Below are 18,221 nucleotides of genomic sequence, written 5' to 3'. Positions count from 1 at the left end.
TTTATACTAAATAATTAAAACCTTAAATATAATAATTACTCTTATATTTATTAGGTTAGATAAATCAAAAAATATGATTTTAATATAAAATTCTTAAATCTTGAATCCAAACCCTATCAAACGGGGATTTCGCGTGCTCCACCAGTATAATTACCGTTTGAAGACAAATCTACGTGTTTATACTTGGAATCCCTGTCATTGATTTTTCAAAAGAGTGCTCTCTCTCTCTCTCTCTCTCTGGCTATTTCTCCCCATCTACCTTCTACACTTCTATCTATAAGTACTTTCCCTCTTTTTCCGAACTCCAGCTTTTACCCTTTCATCTTCTCTCTTCTCCCGTCTCAAATTCTCCCCCATGGCCTCCTCTTTGGCCTGCTCCGCTGACCAACTCTCCCAACTCACCTCATTCTTAGGTGCCAACGCCACCAACGCCGCCTCTTTTCTCTGCGATCGCTTCCAAAACATCGATGAAAAATTCACAGATGCAGCCTACGCCATCGACTCTACCTACCTCCTCTTCTCGGCCTACTTAGTCTTCTCTATGCAACTCGGTTTCGCCATGCTCTGCGCTGGCTCCGTTCGCGCCAAAAACTCTATGAACATTATGTTAACCAACGTCCTTGACGCCGCCGCCGGTGGCCTCTTTTACTACATGTTCGGCTTCGCCTTCGCTTTTGGTACTCCCTCCAATGGCTTCATCGGCCGCCACAACTTCGCTCTCAAGTCTATTCCATCTGGAAACTTTGACTACAGTAATTTTCTTTTTCAGTGGGCTTTTGCAATCGCCGCCGCTGGGATCACCAGCGGTTCCATCGCGGAACGGACTCAGTTTGTCGCTTATTTGATTTATTCCTCGTTCTTAACCGGGTTCGTTTACCCGGTTGTCTCTCATTGGTTCTGGTCAGTCGACGGGTGGGCTAGTGCAACGAACACTGGTAATCTTTTATTTGGATCTGGTGTCATAGATTTCGCCGGGTCGGGTGTGGTCCATATGGTAGGTGGTATCGCTGGCCTCTGGGGTGCGTTCATTGAAGGTCCAAGAATTGGAAGATTTGACCACTCGGGTCGGCCAATTGCCCTTCGTGGCCACAGCGCTTCACTTGTGGTGCTTGGAACCTTCATGCTTTGGTTCGGGTGGTACGGGTTCAACCCGGGTTCGTTTAATAAGATTTTTAGCGCATACAATTCGGGTGCTTATTATGGACAGTGGAGTGCTGTTGGAAGAACGGCCGTTACCACGACGTTAGCAGGATGTACTGCGGCTTTAACAACACTTTTTGGTAAAAGAATTATGTCCGGCCACTGGAACGTCACCGATGTTTGCAATGGTTTGCTCGGAGGTTTCGCCGCCATTACTGCCGGCTGCTCCGTGGTGGAGCCATGGGCTGCTATCATTTGTGGGTTCGTGGCGGCTCTGGTATTGATTGGGTGCAACAAGCTCGCCGAGAAGCTTAAATTCGATGATCCGTTAGAGGCTACACAGTTGCACGGCGGGTGCGGCGCGTGGGGGGTGATTTTCACGGCTCTGTTTGCTACTGAGAAGTATGTGAATGAGGTTTACCCAGGTAAAGCGGGTCGGCCATACGGGTTATTCATGGGCGGTGGTGGAAGGCTTTTGGCTGCCCATGTGATTCAGATCTTGGTGATTGCCGGGTGGGTTAGCGCCACAATGGGGACTCTGTTCTTTATACTTAACAAGCTCAAGCTATTGAGAATCTCGGCGGAGGATGAATTGGCGGGTATGGATTTGACCCGGCATGGTGGCGCTGCCTATATTTACCATGATGATGATGACACACTAAAGAATGGGATTCAATTGAAAAAAATTGAACCTTCTGCTGCGACACTCACTTCGGTTTAGATGAGTTTGAAATTTCTTCGTTCCACTATTTTAGTTTGACTTTGGTTCAATATTTTAATGACGTGAGATTAGCTTTAGTTCAGGGTTTGGTGGATTTGTAGAAAAACCAGGATTTGTGATTATTATTATTATTATTATTATTGTCATTAAAATTGCTTTTGAATGATAGCATATGAGCATGGTGTTCCAATCTATACCATTACATAATAAATTCATATAATTTATTTATATATATAATATTATTTTTAATATATTAATAATTTTTTAAAATTAAATTAATTATATTAAATAAACAAAATTTTAAGTTTAATAATTAATTTCATGATTACGAAACTAAGATAATTAAAAGTATTATATCTAATACATTATTAGGGATCTAAATCCAAATTCTTTACTTTAAAAGTAACACTTTTTTGGCCATCTAAGCCACTCAGTGGAGGCAATAATAATGTTAACCTTATCATGAAAGTATTGAAGTTATAGCAGTTAAATTATGTATTATATTATATTATATATATATATCAAAAATTTAATTTTTTTGTATTATATATTGAATATTATATTATATTATATAATTTAAAATAAATAAAATAATAAAAAAATTTAATTGATACATTATTAATTTAAAAAATATCTTAAATATTTTTAAAATTTAAAATTTTTTATATATTTTATTATTTTTTAAAAACTATATTAATATATATTATATGATAAGATATATTATATCATATAAATAAATAAATATATAAATATATATATAAAATGTAGAGTGGTTTTGGTTCCGCCGTATAGAGGAGGGATTCATTTATTGAATTTGATGGGCCCAGCTGGAATCTGGTGATGCTATAAGGTTAGGTTGGGACTGCCCATCCTTTCCCAAAAGGAAAAGGAAAGAAAAGGAAGCGCGGGCGGAAGTTGAATGGAAAAGTCTTCGGATTTTAACTTTATTATAAAAATTAAAATACAGCCGCCAGCAGTGCTTTCTTTATTATTCTTCTGTCAAACTTTTACTCCCTGCCTGCGTTCACATGAGCAGTCTTCATAAATATAGTTTACCATTGTTTTAATTGACCGCAATTTCAAAAAATATTATAATTTATAATCTCTGCACAGATACTGTGGAATTTGATATTTATTTTATTGGAGAGTAACTATGTGACGTTAGGAGGGTAGACTTGAGATGAGTAGACTTCATTCCTCTGTAAAATATAAATATAGGAGTCAACACCTATTTTAAATAAAACTAATTAGCGTATATTATTCACTTATATTAGAACAATTGTTTGATTGGATAAGTTAAATGTGTTATTATTTGGTATCAAAATTAAGTTAAATTGTTTAAGTCTAAGATTATTTTAGGTTGTAAAATCTACTCATTTGATTATAAGATTCTTTTTAATCTTTAATAACTTCTCTTAACTGTAATTATTATAGGCTAATAAACTTACTGTTTTGTTAAATGGGTTGGCCGCGTTGCTATTTAGTATTAGGATCAAGTTAAGTTATTAGAGCTATAATCATTTTAGACTTACAGACTTACCCATTTTATTTTTGGACTTTAATACCATGTTGAAATTTATTGACCATATAAGTGTAAAAATTAAAATCAATATTTTATAAAGTTAATTAGCTTGTGTTAAGATCCAATTACTATATTATATAACATTTATTTTTATTAAATATTTTTTTTTAATTGAGAGTACAATAATTTATCTCACAAGAGGTAAATAGATATATAAAACAAAACAAAACAAATTAATAATTATATATAATATATTATTTTATTATTAATTTAAAATTATTAGCTCGCATTTAATTGATGGACTTTTCTGTTTGAATACTGTAAAAAGGAAAAGAAGATGTTTAATGAACCAGCTTATCCATGCTCTAATTATGACATGTGTGGATTATTCTACCACCAATAACCATATGTATGAGGAGTATATAATATAGTCACAACCTAACACATGATAAAATGTGACAGGGTCGGACCCGGCCCAGCCCACTACCAGCTCTAGATGGAAGTGATACAATAGCAGCTTCTGAGCCCTAGCGGTGCAGGTATGCTTATATTTCATAATTGTGAGATTTTGGACTTCATAATGCTTGATGTTAATGGAATAAATTGGCATATAGCTTCGTTAAGTGTTCTGTCTGGCCCTTCTATTTCCATTGTTGTCATGGCTTTCTCTATATATGTGTTTAACTTAAACCTCTGTGGATTTGAGAGTAGCCTATAGTCCATGATGACCAGGCACTGATTTTGCTGCAAACATCCTTAAAAAGATTTCTCAAATCTAAGAAAAACCTTAAATAAAGAAAACTGAGAGTTTAGAAGAAAATACTAAAAATTACAGTTCTATAAATAAGTACCTTGAATGGTTTGACTCCTAAATCACCTACAAAGCACTTTCCCTTGCATCTTGACATACTTAGTGATTATATTTTTTTCTGCCAATGCACAGGTTAACAAGGAAACTGCAAGTGTAAGTGAAATGCTGACTAGTGCTTTGAGGGACAACAAACGGGCTGTGTTGTTAGAACCCAGTTCCGGAAGGGTATCTATTTCCCTTCTACTTCATGCATATTCATATGCTTCAAATTCCCAGTTAGAGTCTTTTATTTTTTTATCCAGTCTGCAGCAAAATTCAGTCAGTTCTTCAGCTCTCTGATGGTTACGGCTTCGCTGTTACAGTTGCTGGTTATGAGACACCTGCTCATACCATATCGACAAGGTCTATTGTTGATTCTGCAGCATCTCCTTTCACCTAACCTCTTAAGACTAAATCTTCTATGGCATTGCTCCCTTGTAGCTTGGTGTGATTTGGGATCATCCTCTGTCATACATAACATCTGCTTGCTATGTTAACAGAGTTCAACTACTTTCAAGATAACATGAATTGTTTATTATTTGGATGGCGGAATTCTTGGTGTAGTTTTAGCATTCTATTGTAGGTTCACTAATTCTTTTTCAAGTGTAAAATTTAAAGTGGCACATTCAGATTTCAAGTTAATTGTCATAATGAAACAGATTATTTTATATCAACTCTAATAAATTCATTCCATGGTCCCTCATATTCTGGGCATTCAGCCCTCTAAGAACATTTGATATCTTAAAAAGATCAATATTTAAGTTTTCACAAAGGTACAACACAATTGCTGATATTATTAGAATGAATCAAAAGTGTTTGATATATGTGGCCACTGCCTCACTGAATCAAAATATATTGACTGACCCCTCCAATAATAATAAGATTTCACCTCATTTTTCTCCGAAGAAGAGATAAAAGGGTGATCTTAAGATATGATTTACCAATATATTCAACTGTCCAGAGAAAAATAACCTATCATCACAAATATACATGACTCTAAATGTCATACCAGTGAAAAGAAGATTTGAAAATCTTCAAAACACATGGCTCAAATATATCAAAATGATCCCTCACTAGGATGTTGTATGAGCTAGGCTCAAGTTGAAGAACAGTTGACTTTGACTTCTGATATTCAATTGGGTGTGCAAAGCAATCAAGCAAGAATGGAACAGGAAACCCCATAAATTCAGAGACTTGACCTAAGAACTTGGAAGCGAGACCAAGCGAATCCACATTCCATGTACACTTGCTGGTTGCAATTCACCAAAACATCTTAGCCCAAAAACCTATCAATGGGAAAAAAGCAATCAACAGTCTCAGTAATAAGGGTGTGTCACTGGTTCTGCTCTCACTCAACTTTCCCTCCTCTCTTCTCTGTGTTTTGCTAGTCTCTGGAGACACCATTCTTCTGAAACTTGCTTCATCAAGATAATCCCAACCACCAAAACTGGGCTCATCTTGGCTTACCTTACTAAAATAACCATTATTATTACCTTCCCAGGATTGGTTACCCTTCTTCGCCTTTTCAGTCTCTTCACCTTCTTGTCCTTCTTTCTCCATTTCGACACTGCTTACATAGCTGGAAGATGTTTTCCTCCTCAGCCGGGGCTTCAGTTGTGTCATCCCCCATAACTTATCAAATGCTAAATACAGTACTGACAACAGAAGGGGAATTGCCAATGACATAAGAAAAGCTTTTGGACCAGTGGCCAGAAGAAAGGATATAACGATGGCTGGAAAAAACCAACCATAGGATTTGAATACCTGCACAAACGCACACGAGGCATTCCACAATTATAAAAATGTCAAGTTTACAGTAGAAATGCCAATATTTCTATCATAAAAAATTTAAGCGACTCCTCGAATGTTGAGTAACAGAAATTATACAAATGAAAAGTTGAACATCTCAAAATTCATATTGCTCCCAGTTCATTAATAATTATCTGGGAAGGAGCCTTTTAAGAAAGCAACAGTATACACCTCTAGGAGATGAAATTGCATAATAGTACTAATGATTCCGCGACAAGTTCAACTATTTGAAGAAACTTTTCGAAGGGGCATCAAACATTGCATTTAAAGAAGATTAGATGAAATTTTATATATGAAAAAGAAAAATTAGAAAGTTACCTTGAGTATCCAGACACTTTCTATAACTTCGTCGAACACATTCCTAGATTTTTTCTTCAGCTTGGGTTTCTTCGACCACCAACGCCTCTTCCTTTTCAAATTCTTCCCATAAAAGCTTCCGTCTTCTTCTTCGTCGCCGTCGTTTTCTTCTTCATCATCCTGTCGGTTAAAGTTCTGAGGAGGGAAATTCTCAGCATTGAAATCCCGCCTGTGGGACCTGGTGGTGGAGGTGATAAGTGGGAATCGAAGATGAGGGTAAGTGATGAGGTGAAAGTGAATGGGACTGGGTTTGGGCTGAGGGACGAAGATGAATAAGGAGATGGGTTGTGTTTGGCGATGTTGCGGTAATGAAAGAAGACGACCATTCTCCATTACTTTGCTTTCTGTACTTCCATTTGCCACGTTCTTATTATCTTCTCCATTCAAGTTTTTTTGGACTAGAGACGACCTCTTTATACTTGCACAATACAGCAGAATCACGTTTCTCTTTTGTTGAACGACATCGTTTTGTTTAGTTTGTACTCTATAATATTTATTTTTTATGTAATAATAACAATAATAATAAAAAAAAAAACTCACTTAAACGGTTGGTCGTTTTTCTATGTTTTCTACGAATGAGTGGGGTCCACATTCATGGTCTTATGATGCTGTCAGTCCATATGATGCGTCCTCGCATTGATTCCCATCTATTCTAGTAATTTCTCCCCTCCACTCCTTTTGTGAAGAGAAAGAGAGTCTTGTGAAGAGACAATGAGGCCGATGCAGATGGAGTACTTCGGCGACATGGATGATCAAGGATCGACAGTTGCGATGGACGTGGACGACGTAGATCCACTCGATATATTCGGAGAAGGCGTCATCTCCATGGAAAGCAAGCTCGTGGACGCCGACTTCTTCAATAAGTTTGAGGACGATTTCGATGACACCGACATCAACTAATTCTACTCCGCTAAAATGGCATCGTTTTCGATCACTGAGTTAGGGTTTTCTTTTTGTTTCCTATGTGAAAACTGCCGTGTATCATAATGGGAATGAATATTGAGTTGAGCTAAGATTTTTGGGGTGAATATGAATGTTTTCTAATTTATTCCATCATCTGATATAGGCATCACATTATTGCTTGGATATGAAAGCAGGGGGAATTAATTGAGTAATTACTAAATTCTGTTTGCTAGGGTTCTAACTCATTTCTAATCTATATTTTCGTGGCCCTATTCAAGGGGTTTTTTTTTTTTTGTGCAATATTGTTTAAATGGAGTAATTGTGTAGTTTATGGTATTATTTCATTGGATCGGCGGCCATAGACCTAGTCAGTCGACGAGGGAAGGCTGATAGTAAATGGCACCTTCAGATGAAATTGATTTTCCATGATGTTTTTAACAAGAAAATTTCTGCTGAAACTGCCTCTACTGCTAAATTTGTAGTGTGCATTGTCTTAGTAAGAACAATTTGTTCTGACCCTGTGGGGATGCCCTCTGTAGTTTTCATTTGTCATCAAGCTGACATTCTCAAACATTTGGTTCTTTAATGTATAAATGAAAATCCCGTGTATGATTCATGATGTTGATTTGTTACTGACTTCCCATGTAGGCTAAGAAGTCCTTGCAAAATTTTAACCCATGGATTATCGATAGCCAGAATGATGCTTTGCAAACATGATCATATCTGATATCCAAAGAAAAAATGTACCGAGTAGTAATAATGGTGTATTCCATTGCATCTATTCTCTTAAAAGCTTGTGTGCAAAGTATATCTATACAAGTATACAAGTTGAATATTAATGACTGCACAATAAAATCTGACGTTAAATTGCAAAATCCTTGAGCAGTTGCAGTTGCTGGCACACTGACTGAATATAGTGCCCACCCACAATACTCTACGACAACTTGATTAAGCTCCAAACATAAAATTTGGAAGCACACTTCAGCGTACCTTTCTCAGCTGATTGATCGATTATCATTCTGTGACCTTTTGCCAATTACATAATTCTTTCTCACATTCTGAAGAAAACAAAAAAAAGCAAAAATTGTTTCCATTAACTAGATAATGACCAAAGTAAAGCTAGCTGATATATAAGTTTCTTGCAACAAGTTCATTTTGTGTACTTTCATGCCAAACATCGAAAGAACTTCAAGGGTCAATCAATGAAAGTATTGTAAGTATGAAGTGGACTTTCTGTACCTCTAGCAATGAAATGTAATAGAAATCCTCCATATGCTGCATAAGTGCACTCCCATCTCGAATTGAACGAAATATTTTGATCTCAGTTTGCAGTATCTTTTCAATGAGTTCCTTCTCCCCTTTCATCTGTAAAATTGTTCTCATTTTCCATGAGGCATAAATCAGAATAGTCCTACTGAAACTAATATGTACTCTAACAAATAATATGAACAAACCAGTAAGGAGTAATACAGCCAGCACAAGAAAGTCATGTGATGTCAATTCAGCCTGAGACTACAATCCAGAAATTTCTTCTCTCATTTTTATGAAAGTTCTTTGGTAAATGTTACACAAGTGTCTTACTTCATTCCTCAAGGAATGGCAGGAAGGGTAGAGATTTTTTTCTGAGAATATCATTTACTAAATTTTGAGTAGCACATATATATTTTAAGTGAACATTAGTGTTATGACTAGAGTATTAGTTGTTATTTCTCTTCCTTTAATTCCTAATTCATCATTTTTCAAGCATAAACTTGATGTAATACTTGTTTTTACAAGGGACAAACAAGAACAGGCAAAATAGATATGTCCAAACATATCAAAAGCATGCATTCACACATTAACTGAACACACTCACAAACACGTCTGTCTATAAACATGTGTATAATTCTACTGAAAGCTAAAAAACAAATGAAATGATCAAGTGACAAGATACATACAAATTCACTAACAATAACATCTGGTGTGGATTCCCCATACACATCAGGTTGGTAAGCATCTTTTAGAACCTCCATAGTTTCCTGAACAGCAAAGCTTAGAAGCTTAAGTAACCACATTCATTGGCTAAGAGCACTCCAGAGAGCTTCAAGACAGGGAGCAAACCTAATTTAACCCATAGACAGAATAGCAGAACAAAATTGGAGATTCTATATCTTATAAAAATTAAGAAAGCATATTAGACAGTCTAATAAGCTAATACCCAAGTTCCTCTGACAAAGGGCATTGTTAGGCAATTCCAAAAGGATTCCAACAACTTGTAGAAGTGTGTTTAGATCTTATTGTTATTGTATGAAGAAATAAGGTAATAAGATTGATTTTCTTATGGTTCCTCAATTGTTTGAGAACCCTGCAGCTTGAATGAGGAAGTTCAAAAGAACATTAATAAAATAGCCAAACTGCACAAACTATCAAGAGGACCAGGAAATTGAGTCACTCTGGAAAGGAAAATTAGCATAATTTTGTGGTTAAAACAATTCTTTTTTTCCTCAGAAATCATGTCAAGTAGCTTCATCAACAATGGATATTGGATATAAGCTTGTTAATATTATTTATGTTCCATCCGTAGAATGGTAGAACATAAATAGTATTGATATCATTATGTATATAAAGGACAAGTCATCAAACCCACAATAGGTACCAGACCGTTTGCATTCAAAAAGAAAATCAACAGAAAAGTGGAGTAAATTCAATGCTGACCAAGGCATCTTTTAAATATCCAGTTGTGAGGTACACGGGTTGAGCAACATGGCAATAGCCCATCCAGCGTGGGACTGTTGGGATTATGTCTCTGTGGTTCACAACTCTCCAACTATCTTTAACTTTCTGCATATGTAAGAATTAAGGGTTGTGTAAATATTCACTGAAAATGTGCTTTATCTGACAAACATAGATATATGTAAAAGAGAGTTTCCTTAACAGCTGTTAGTCAATAACATCAATAAAAACACACTTCATATGTCTATTCTAGTCCCCTTATTTATCATGAATGCAGTTGCATAATTAAACATCCTAATGTTTTTTATTTTTATTTTTAATGATAAGAAGCATCAGACACATGTTATTAATTTAAACATCCTAGATGCTGATATCATGTCCTAGAATCCACTATTTAGGATCTTAAATGAGCTGAATCAAGCAGGAATACATAGCTTTAAAAAGAGTACTACTGCACTTAATGATCATCAATATGACCATCTTAATACAATTAGATGTAACATTATGTGCGATTGCTGTATCATCCATTTTCATCTATTTAATTCAATCATCAAATAATTTTGTATCGCATCAAGCCATCAACTTATATAAAAGAGTTTGCAAAGATAGTTTATAATTTTGAATGTAATATTCTTCTATATCCAAGTAAACATTTAAAAAGAATTTAGGTCGCTGTAGAATCTTTAATGTAGCATTCCCATGATTTATAGAACCAACCAACGGCTTTCCAGCAGCAGAAAACTAGCAGTAAGTGTTGGCCATAATCAAAGGGAAGCTAACCCTAGTTTTCAGCATATAACCAAAAAATATAAAAAAGACTTGAAAATCTTGAGTCAAATAGTTTATTACCTCATTATAAACATCTGCAAATTTCTTGTTCCCAACTCTGGGAGATCCAAAGTTATACATAGTCAAAGAAATGGCCCCATGCCTATTGCCATCAAAGATAGGAATCCTATTATTGATCATGCACCATATACTTCAAAACAAGCAGTTGATAACCAATCTCAAAAAAACATATTCTCTTTCTCTTTCTTTGTTTCTTTTAATAGGAAACTGAAAGATATGTATTAATGAAAAAAAAGAAGTTACAACAATCAACAGCCAACCAGATGTCCACAATTGACTCTTAAGAAGACAGAAGCTCTACAACATAGATGTGACTTAATCTATACAAAAAAAACCCAAGGCAAATTTAATGGATAACGCACCCCGATTGAGATTGCATGAATTACAATGGTTTTTGACACCCCTGAATGATGCCAACAAATTATTTGATATATTGATCAATTACTGGTTAACAGGAAGAAACAATTTTTTTTTACCAGTTTATTATTTGAAATAAACATGATGAGGAAAAAAACTAGCTTTACTAAAGAAATGGAATAACTCACTTTGCTAATTTACTTGATGAAAGTTCAAGGGCAAAAAGGGTAGCTAATGCACCACCCAAACTATGACCAGTCACATAAACATGCCACTTGTGCAATGGCTCTGCACCATCATCTCTGCAAGAAGAAAAGGGAGAATAAAATGAAAAAGAAGAAGAAGAAGAAGAGAGAGAGAGAGACTTCTTTGTCAAAAAAAGTGAAATTTTAATATATAAGCGTTATATATAGAATTTTGCAAGAGAAGATCTTATTATTTTACAATGCTTCAGTAACATTTCCACATAGCCCCTATCAAAGGATGTCAATGGAAGAACCAATCTCTGGGTTCTAATTTGAAATATTATAGATTTTTTGCAAAACTTTCAGACATGGAAGATAGCAACAGTTTTACTGAAGGAACATGGGATATGAACAGTGTATCACTGTTTCTTACATAAACTTGTTTTCTCTCTTTTAATATTACCACATTAGCATCATGTGTTAAGATAGGAAAATTACATTTTAAGCAAGAACACACTTACGTATAATCTATTGCCAATTTAATGAGGGAGACTAGCCTTATCCTGACTGAATCATATGCAGTTAAAAAGCCACTATGAACCTGCAAAGGTTATTTTCAGCAATCACTATGTTCTCGAGGTGAAATTGATAATGCCATCATCTGCATTATCATAAATTTTTTTAAACAACAACCAATCCATGTGTAAATTAAATGCATACTTGAACTTCTTGCTTGAAGTCTCCACCGATCCTTTCAGGGTTTAGCCTATAGAATATAAAAAATTAATAGATTAATTAAATTATCAAGCAATAGTAAATGTAGTTTTGCATGGTTAGGTCTCGCATGTACGTTTCCTGCAAGAAGAAAAGCCAAAGGATGAAGACACATGGCAGCAGATTGGAATAAATGAGGACACATGGCAGCAGCAAATTGGAATAGATGGCAGACTCAAAGATGAGTGAGGAATGAACGTGGCATTGCAGAAGAAAACCTGGCCGTTATGGACAATAAAAAGGAGCAGACAGGGGTGGAAAAAGTAGCCAAAATTCAGAGGAAAATAGGAAGGATTGAGGGATAGTTCTGGGCCTCTTGAATTGCCTAGCATTTACTGAATTTCACAAAAGCTTTTGTATTCTGGACAGTTTAGAATTTATCAGTATTTGGATGATGAAATGTAACGAATCTTCTGTAATGTTTGCCTCATTTTCCAGTAATGAAATATAATGTGGATTCCGAAACTTGTTTATGCATTTACTGTTTGATTGAGATTGTATTGCTTGTGTTTTGGTTGTAAGGGAGAAGCAAGGAGGAGTTGTGGAAGGAACTGGTTGTGATGCAGAAAATGCGGAGAAGTGTTTGCTGGAGTTTGAACGTTACCCAGGTACCTAACAGTTTAATTCATATTCTAAAAGAAAGATCAATTAGTAACAGATCATGGAAAAAATACAGAAAAAAATGCATAGCCAACTAGTAAATTGTATCTATTGACAGATAATGAAAGAATCCTCGAAATTTAAAACAAAAAAAAAAACAATTAACCAAGTCAGACTATGGATAGACTTCTGACATTACCCAGCAGGAACTAGCATTAGATCAGTTCGCAAATCCTTCCACTTTACCTGGAAAAATAATAAACAGATAATTTCAACTGACAGCTAACAACAATAATAAGGCAGACAAGAAAATAAAGTCCTACTTGCTCTGTCCCCCTGAAAGCAATGACCAATCTCTTCCTTTCAAAATCACGCCAAATTGCCACCTGCAGCTTCATCCTATAACTTAGGCATCTTGCAGGTGAGATTGTCCAAGATAAACATGTTTAATTTTACTTTGAACTCTGCGAAGGAAAGATGACCTCACCTGAGTATCTGTGGATTCATTATCTAAGAAACAAATTTTCTCAAATTCAGACTTGATAAAACTTGGATGGCCCAGTGAAGTGGCAAGCATTGCCCAAGCCTCCATGGCACTTTCTGCTGATGAAAAAATTGTTTTCATCTCCTCAGCTTTCTTTTCATCCAATACTGGATCCTGCAATGAGCTAGGGAACTTTTCATTATTCTGTGTGGCATCCTCTTCCTTGTTTAATTGAGAAACTGCTGTAGTCAAGACCATTAGTGCTCCTAAAACAGAATCAGTTTGCTTTAATAAATCCTTTGTAGCCTTCTTTATGTTTGGAAGTGAAGACTTAACCGTCTTATTACTAGATGAACCATTTGCTTCATTATTATTATTGTCCTTGAATTCTGGAGTTGCCAGTCCTGATTCAATATAAGCTGCTTCTGCAGTCTTCCGTAACTGTAAGCCAACTTTGTTTAAAATGTCAAATGCATCCCACTTTAATTTATCTTGTACAGGGAGACCTAGTTTTTGAACAACGTTTTGATTGATGACATCAGCAAAGTTCTTCCAAAAATGTTTATCAGACTGTGTCACATCATTATCAATGTAAATCTTCTCTATATCACTTTCTTCACTGCAGCTTGTGTCATTCAAAGAGGCTTCTAAACCATTCTCCATCTGAGAAGGCCTGTCCATCACAAGAGCAGCATTCTCAGATATTCCTAAATTTTCTGTTCCATTACTGTTTGAAGACAGATCTTTCATAGATTTGGACTCACTAAATAACTTCAGTTGCCCAAAAGCATATTCAACAAACTGACGTGCTGTCACAGCATCAGAGCTGGAAAACATTTTTAGAGCAGACTCAAAGCCATTTTTCTTAAGAAATTCTGTAACAATGGGGAGCTGCCACCATTTCTTTTCTTCTTCAATTTCATCAAAACTTTTATACTTGACCTGAAACCTCAAATTTGGAAGTCTAAGTGACAGAGAAGATAAAAAATAATGTCCAGAAATAAACAAGTCTATTTGTAGAGCTAAGGAAACCTAGACTAAGTATTATAGTCAGTATGAAATTGGCAGCTAAAAACACTAACAATGCATATTACAAGGAATAAGCTCTTGATAACTAATTTACTAAGTTATCACCATGCCTCTGCATGACCAAAAAAATAATACAGCAACATCCCTTTGCATCTTTTTCTCCATTAAAATTCTTAATTCCTTTAAGAATAAAAAGAAACTCAAAGTTGCAATCTCCAGAGATTAAAACTCGTTTGCCATAAAAGAAGTTAAAAGACGGTGTCAAATGAGAGAGTAGAAATTGCTAGAAATGCATTGAGATAAAAAGGTAAGCTTCTGCAGTCCATGGTCAAGCTTACCAAATTACAAGTATTTCTAATTTATTGATTTTTTTTTTGGTGTACAGGAAACAAAAGTTCATCAAAAGACACAACATTTATTTTGCTCTTGATATATATCATTACCACTATTTATTCCGTTCTAGTCACAACCCCTCAAATTCTGACATTTATTAGTCCCTTAATAGTTAATTTAGGCTGAAGTAGTTAAAACGCTCACACAAAAATTCAAGAACTCAACTCCTGCACTCAACATTAAAAAATTTCTTATGACTAGTTCAAGCAAACAACTGTCTTGAGCTGCATGATAATTTCGAACATAGAACAATTCCAAATCTGAAATAAAAGTCTTTAGCAAATAAAATTAGCAAAAAAAACAATAGAGCCTTTAACAGATACCTAACTTCATCCAACAAAAAGATGTCAATATCCTTGCCTTAAATTGATGTATCAGATCAAAAGCGTTTTCTTTGGAAGATAATGCATTTTGGTAGCGATTTCTCAAGGTATGTAATTTTAGTAAGCGGTTTAGTCTAGAACTTTTCTGTTATTGTTTCCTTGACATACACAGTGAACTCAATTTGAGAATCATCCATTGTCTCAACAATAGAGAAAGATGACACAAAATTCCTCCTGATCAAACATCAAAGTCGTGTTTCTGCAGAAAAAACTTACCTCAAGCTGTAACTTTCCACCACCTCCCATTCCTCCCAACTCAACCAGCACCTCATGCAAGTCACCTATCAAAACATGTTTCCATTTGATCATTATAAAAAGAATTTGGCAGAATGTATAACCAAGCTTAATCTGCTCTATGTTAGAAAATTTATGATTAAAAAAATGACAAAAATCCTATTGAAGATTGATTCCACGTATAATAACCTTGCTCAGTAATGAAAGCAAAATTTGAGCCCCTTTAAACAAGGCCAAGATGATTTATTGATTTCAAAATATCCCAAACCATGGATGTAATTTATCAGATTCTCACCATCACAGAGGTATTCCAGACTTAAGCCAGCATTTCCCATGCGTTTATGTGGTGTCACAAGGTTTGCATCCCAAGCTGCTATCTAAAGTTTTATTCAGCTAATCAAAAACTTAAAACATAAGGTTTCATAACCAACAATTCGAAGATAAATAGCGAAATAAAATAGATGCTATTATTGGACTTTCACTAACTTCCACCCCAGCATATAAGCTTTACTTGACCACTCCAAACATGAAGAAAATTATTAGTGAACCTAAAGGACATGTGGCTATGTGCCATGTGGTGAATGAAGAGCATAACTGACTATAACTTAGATAAAAATAAAATAATGTTAAGATAATTTCAAGAAAAGCCTAATTTTGGGAGTTGGCTATTGTATTACATTCTTGGAAATTGACTTCAACTAGTAGTACATTTCAGGGTAAAAAAAAATTACCTAAATAAACTTCTTGATTCACAAGTGTACTAGATTGTCTTAGTTTTCAATTACTCATATTTTTTGTTGGGTTCTTGCCTATGAACATACTTTTAAGGTTTAATGGTGACTTAAGAATAACCATCTAAAGAAATTCTTTAAATATCATTCAATTCTATATTTCACATATTGTTTATAAAGAGAAAAGATTTAAAAAAAAAAGATAAGTAAATGAAAGGAATAATGGAACAAAAAAATGCATACATAACAGTTTCTAACATGACCAAAAATAGTTAGAGAAAGCATATTGACCTGAAGACTTCTTGTTGCGGGCAGCTTAATATTAAAAGTTAGGTCTTCATTCCATGTTGGCTCCTTTGTCCTGTCATCAAGGCATGCTTCCTTGAGTTTTCAAAGTAACCTAAATATCCTTCTTCTGATTAAGTAAAGAATGCAAAAACTTGTATACATGGTTGGGAAAGCTCATATCCCCCAAGTTGTTTAACATTGGTCCCATAAAGGGACAGGGCAATTGAAAAGTGCTTATTATGTCTGGATCAATTATATTATTCAAGAATTCAAGAAATTTTCAATCCAAAAGCTAATTCCACAGCGAAACAAAAGTGTCCTATCGATATAATACGCAATCAGATATTCCTGTATAATTTTTCAACATAGAAAGCAAGTTGCTCAGTCTGTATTAGATGAAACTTTCTCAAACGAAATTCAGTTATATTTAAATATGGCTTAGAGTTTGAAAAATTAGTAGAGTGAGGAAAATATACAAAGAAAATAACTTACCCCCACTTAATCTTGCTTTTCACTACCTGACCATCCAATTCCATGATCACATATGGATCACTTGTTCCCTGAAAGCAGAGTTGAAGTCTTATGATTAATATTATAACAAATTTGGAAATAGATTTAGTGGCTTTCAGTTTTGGCAATCAAAATTTTGAATTCAAGCGCAAAACATTGAGATTTATAGTTAACCAATACTCAGGAAGCAGCTTCAATCAAAGGAGCCATAAGTACCAAAATTCACAAGCAGATAACTAGTCGTCAATGCATAAATAATTTAAATAGAAAAAGAAAAACCCACCCATGGATCCATGGCAGGCAGCTCAATACCCTTCTTTAACTTTATAAATAACTGACCATCATATATCTCACGCACAAAAGACCTGCAAATATACAAACCAAATTTGAACCTACAAAGTAGTTTTCATACTTCAATTTCACTCAAGTATGAATTGAATACACAAATTTTAATTAATGCACAGAGAAATATAGTAAACTGAAATTCAATTACACATATAAATAAATGGAAAATCTTGATGCATCAACTGGAAAAAAAAAAGAACTAATTTATAAAGCTAAGAGGGTTTAAATGCAGCATACTCAGAGAGAAAAACTGTCTTACAACCAGCAGCATCAACCTCCCGTCTCCCACTTTTCTCCTGATCACAAACTTAATTCTCAACAAAGCTCAAAAGTAACCAAACAAATTACATAGCCATAATAAAACAAAAAAATTAATTTAAAAAAGAAAAAAAGAGACTCACAGGAGGGCTTGTATAAGCTTCAAATGCAAAGCCAGCAAGGATGACAGCGAGATTGATATCAAACGGTGGCCGTTCAAGTTGTTCTTCACTTTTAACCTTCTCAATCTCAGCATCCTTGGTTTTACAGAGGGAACGAACAGAGCGGAGATGGTTATCGCCTTTGGTTTTAAAGGTTTCCGGGCAAGTCCAAACAAACTGAAGTTTCCCAGAAAAGGGTGAGCGAGAAAAAGCGAAAAATTGAAGATGGCGAGATTTGTGTAAAGATGAAGTGAAATTGGGAGCAAATTGAAATTTGAGGGAGTGGAGAGAAGACATGATTTTGGCTTTGGGTTTTTGAAATTTAGAAGAGGTAAGAGATTGTATTGGTGGTGTTAGTGAAGTAACAGTAACTGTTATGTATTAACCGAGAGAACGTACTTGTCTTAAATCACACAGGCTGTCGTATAAGAGCACGCAATTGGAGAAGAAGAAGTTTACAGAAAGATTCGGCAGAGAGAGACAAGTGGCCCATGCTGGTTCCAGAGTCTGATACAGTGACAGTTTACAGTTACGTTACTTGGTGGGGGTATTACCCCAATCAGCAGAGATGTGAACGGGTAGGCTTTGATAACCAGTGGTCATACGTTTACTAAAATAGCTAAACT

The 18,221-nt window shown here is 35.1% G+C and overlaps 4 protein-coding genes across 7 annotated transcripts; 2 read left to right on the top strand and 2 right to left on the bottom strand.

The window, feature by feature from the left end:
- The first annotated feature begins 210 nt into the window (after positions 1-210).
- Positions 211-2,003, top strand: LOC123219925 (ammonium transporter 1 member 1). Its single transcript, XM_044641895.1, has one exon. The coding sequence runs from the start codon at positions 356-358 to the stop codon at positions 1,859-1,861; it is 1,506 nt and encodes a 501-aa protein (XP_044497830.1). The 5' UTR covers positions 211-355; the 3' UTR covers positions 1,862-2,003.
- Positions 2,004-5,007: 3,004 nt separating this feature from the next.
- On the bottom strand, positions 5,008-6,889 carry LOC123221927. Its single transcript, XM_044644912.1, has 2 exons — positions 6,361-6,889; positions 5,008-5,997 (listed from the first exon to the last, which is right to left on the bottom strand). The coding sequence occupies exons 1-2, from the start codon at positions 6,730-6,732 to the stop codon at positions 5,494-5,496; spliced, it is 876 nt and encodes a 291-aa protein (XP_044500847.1). The 5' UTR covers positions 6,733-6,889; the 3' UTR covers positions 5,008-5,493.
- A 102-nt stretch (positions 6,890-6,991) lies between these two features.
- Positions 6,992-7,427, top strand: LOC123221928 (small acidic protein 1). The gene has a single exon (XM_044644914.1). The coding sequence runs from the start codon at positions 7,111-7,113 to the stop codon at positions 7,297-7,299; it is 189 nt and encodes a 62-aa protein (XP_044500849.1). The 5' UTR covers positions 6,992-7,110; the 3' UTR covers positions 7,300-7,427.
- Positions 7,428-8,053: 626 nt separating this feature from the next.
- On the bottom strand, positions 8,054-18,121 carry LOC123221926. Of its 4 annotated transcripts, none has more exons than XM_044644908.1 (18): positions 17,578-18,119; positions 17,414-17,472; positions 17,115-17,196; positions 16,814-16,881; positions 16,325-16,394; positions 15,598-15,679; positions 15,285-15,349; positions 13,267-14,205; positions 13,103-13,165; positions 12,979-13,025; positions 12,126-12,171; positions 11,927-12,006; positions 11,409-11,522; positions 10,864-10,969; positions 9,997-10,122; positions 9,240-9,320; positions 8,542-8,667; positions 8,054-8,360 (listed from the first exon to the last, which is right to left on the bottom strand). In XM_044644908.1, the coding sequence occupies exons 1-18, from the start codon at positions 17,890-17,892 to the stop codon at positions 8,298-8,300; spliced, it is 2,532 nt and encodes an 843-aa protein (XP_044500843.1). In that variant the 5' UTR covers positions 17,893-18,119; the 3' UTR covers positions 8,054-8,297. The 4 variants fall into 4 exon arrangements, with proteins under 4 accessions (XP_044500843.1, XP_044500844.1, XP_044500845.1 ...); XM_044644909.1 differs by having other exon boundaries at positions 10,864-10,945; positions 17,578-18,117; XM_044644910.1 differs by lacking the exons at positions 11,927-12,006; positions 12,126-12,171 and having other exon boundaries at positions 17,578-18,121.
- Between the last annotated feature and the right edge of the window lie 100 nt (positions 18,122-18,221).

Source organism: Mangifera indica, chromosome 7 (assembly GCF_011075055.1).
Source record: "Mangifera indica cultivar Alphonso chromosome 7, CATAS_Mindica_2.1, whole genome shotgun sequence".
NCBI classification, from domain to species: domain Eukaryota; kingdom Viridiplantae; phylum Streptophyta; class Magnoliopsida; order Sapindales; family Anacardiaceae; genus Mangifera; species Mangifera indica.
This window is presented reverse-complemented; position numbering and strand designations above follow the sequence as displayed.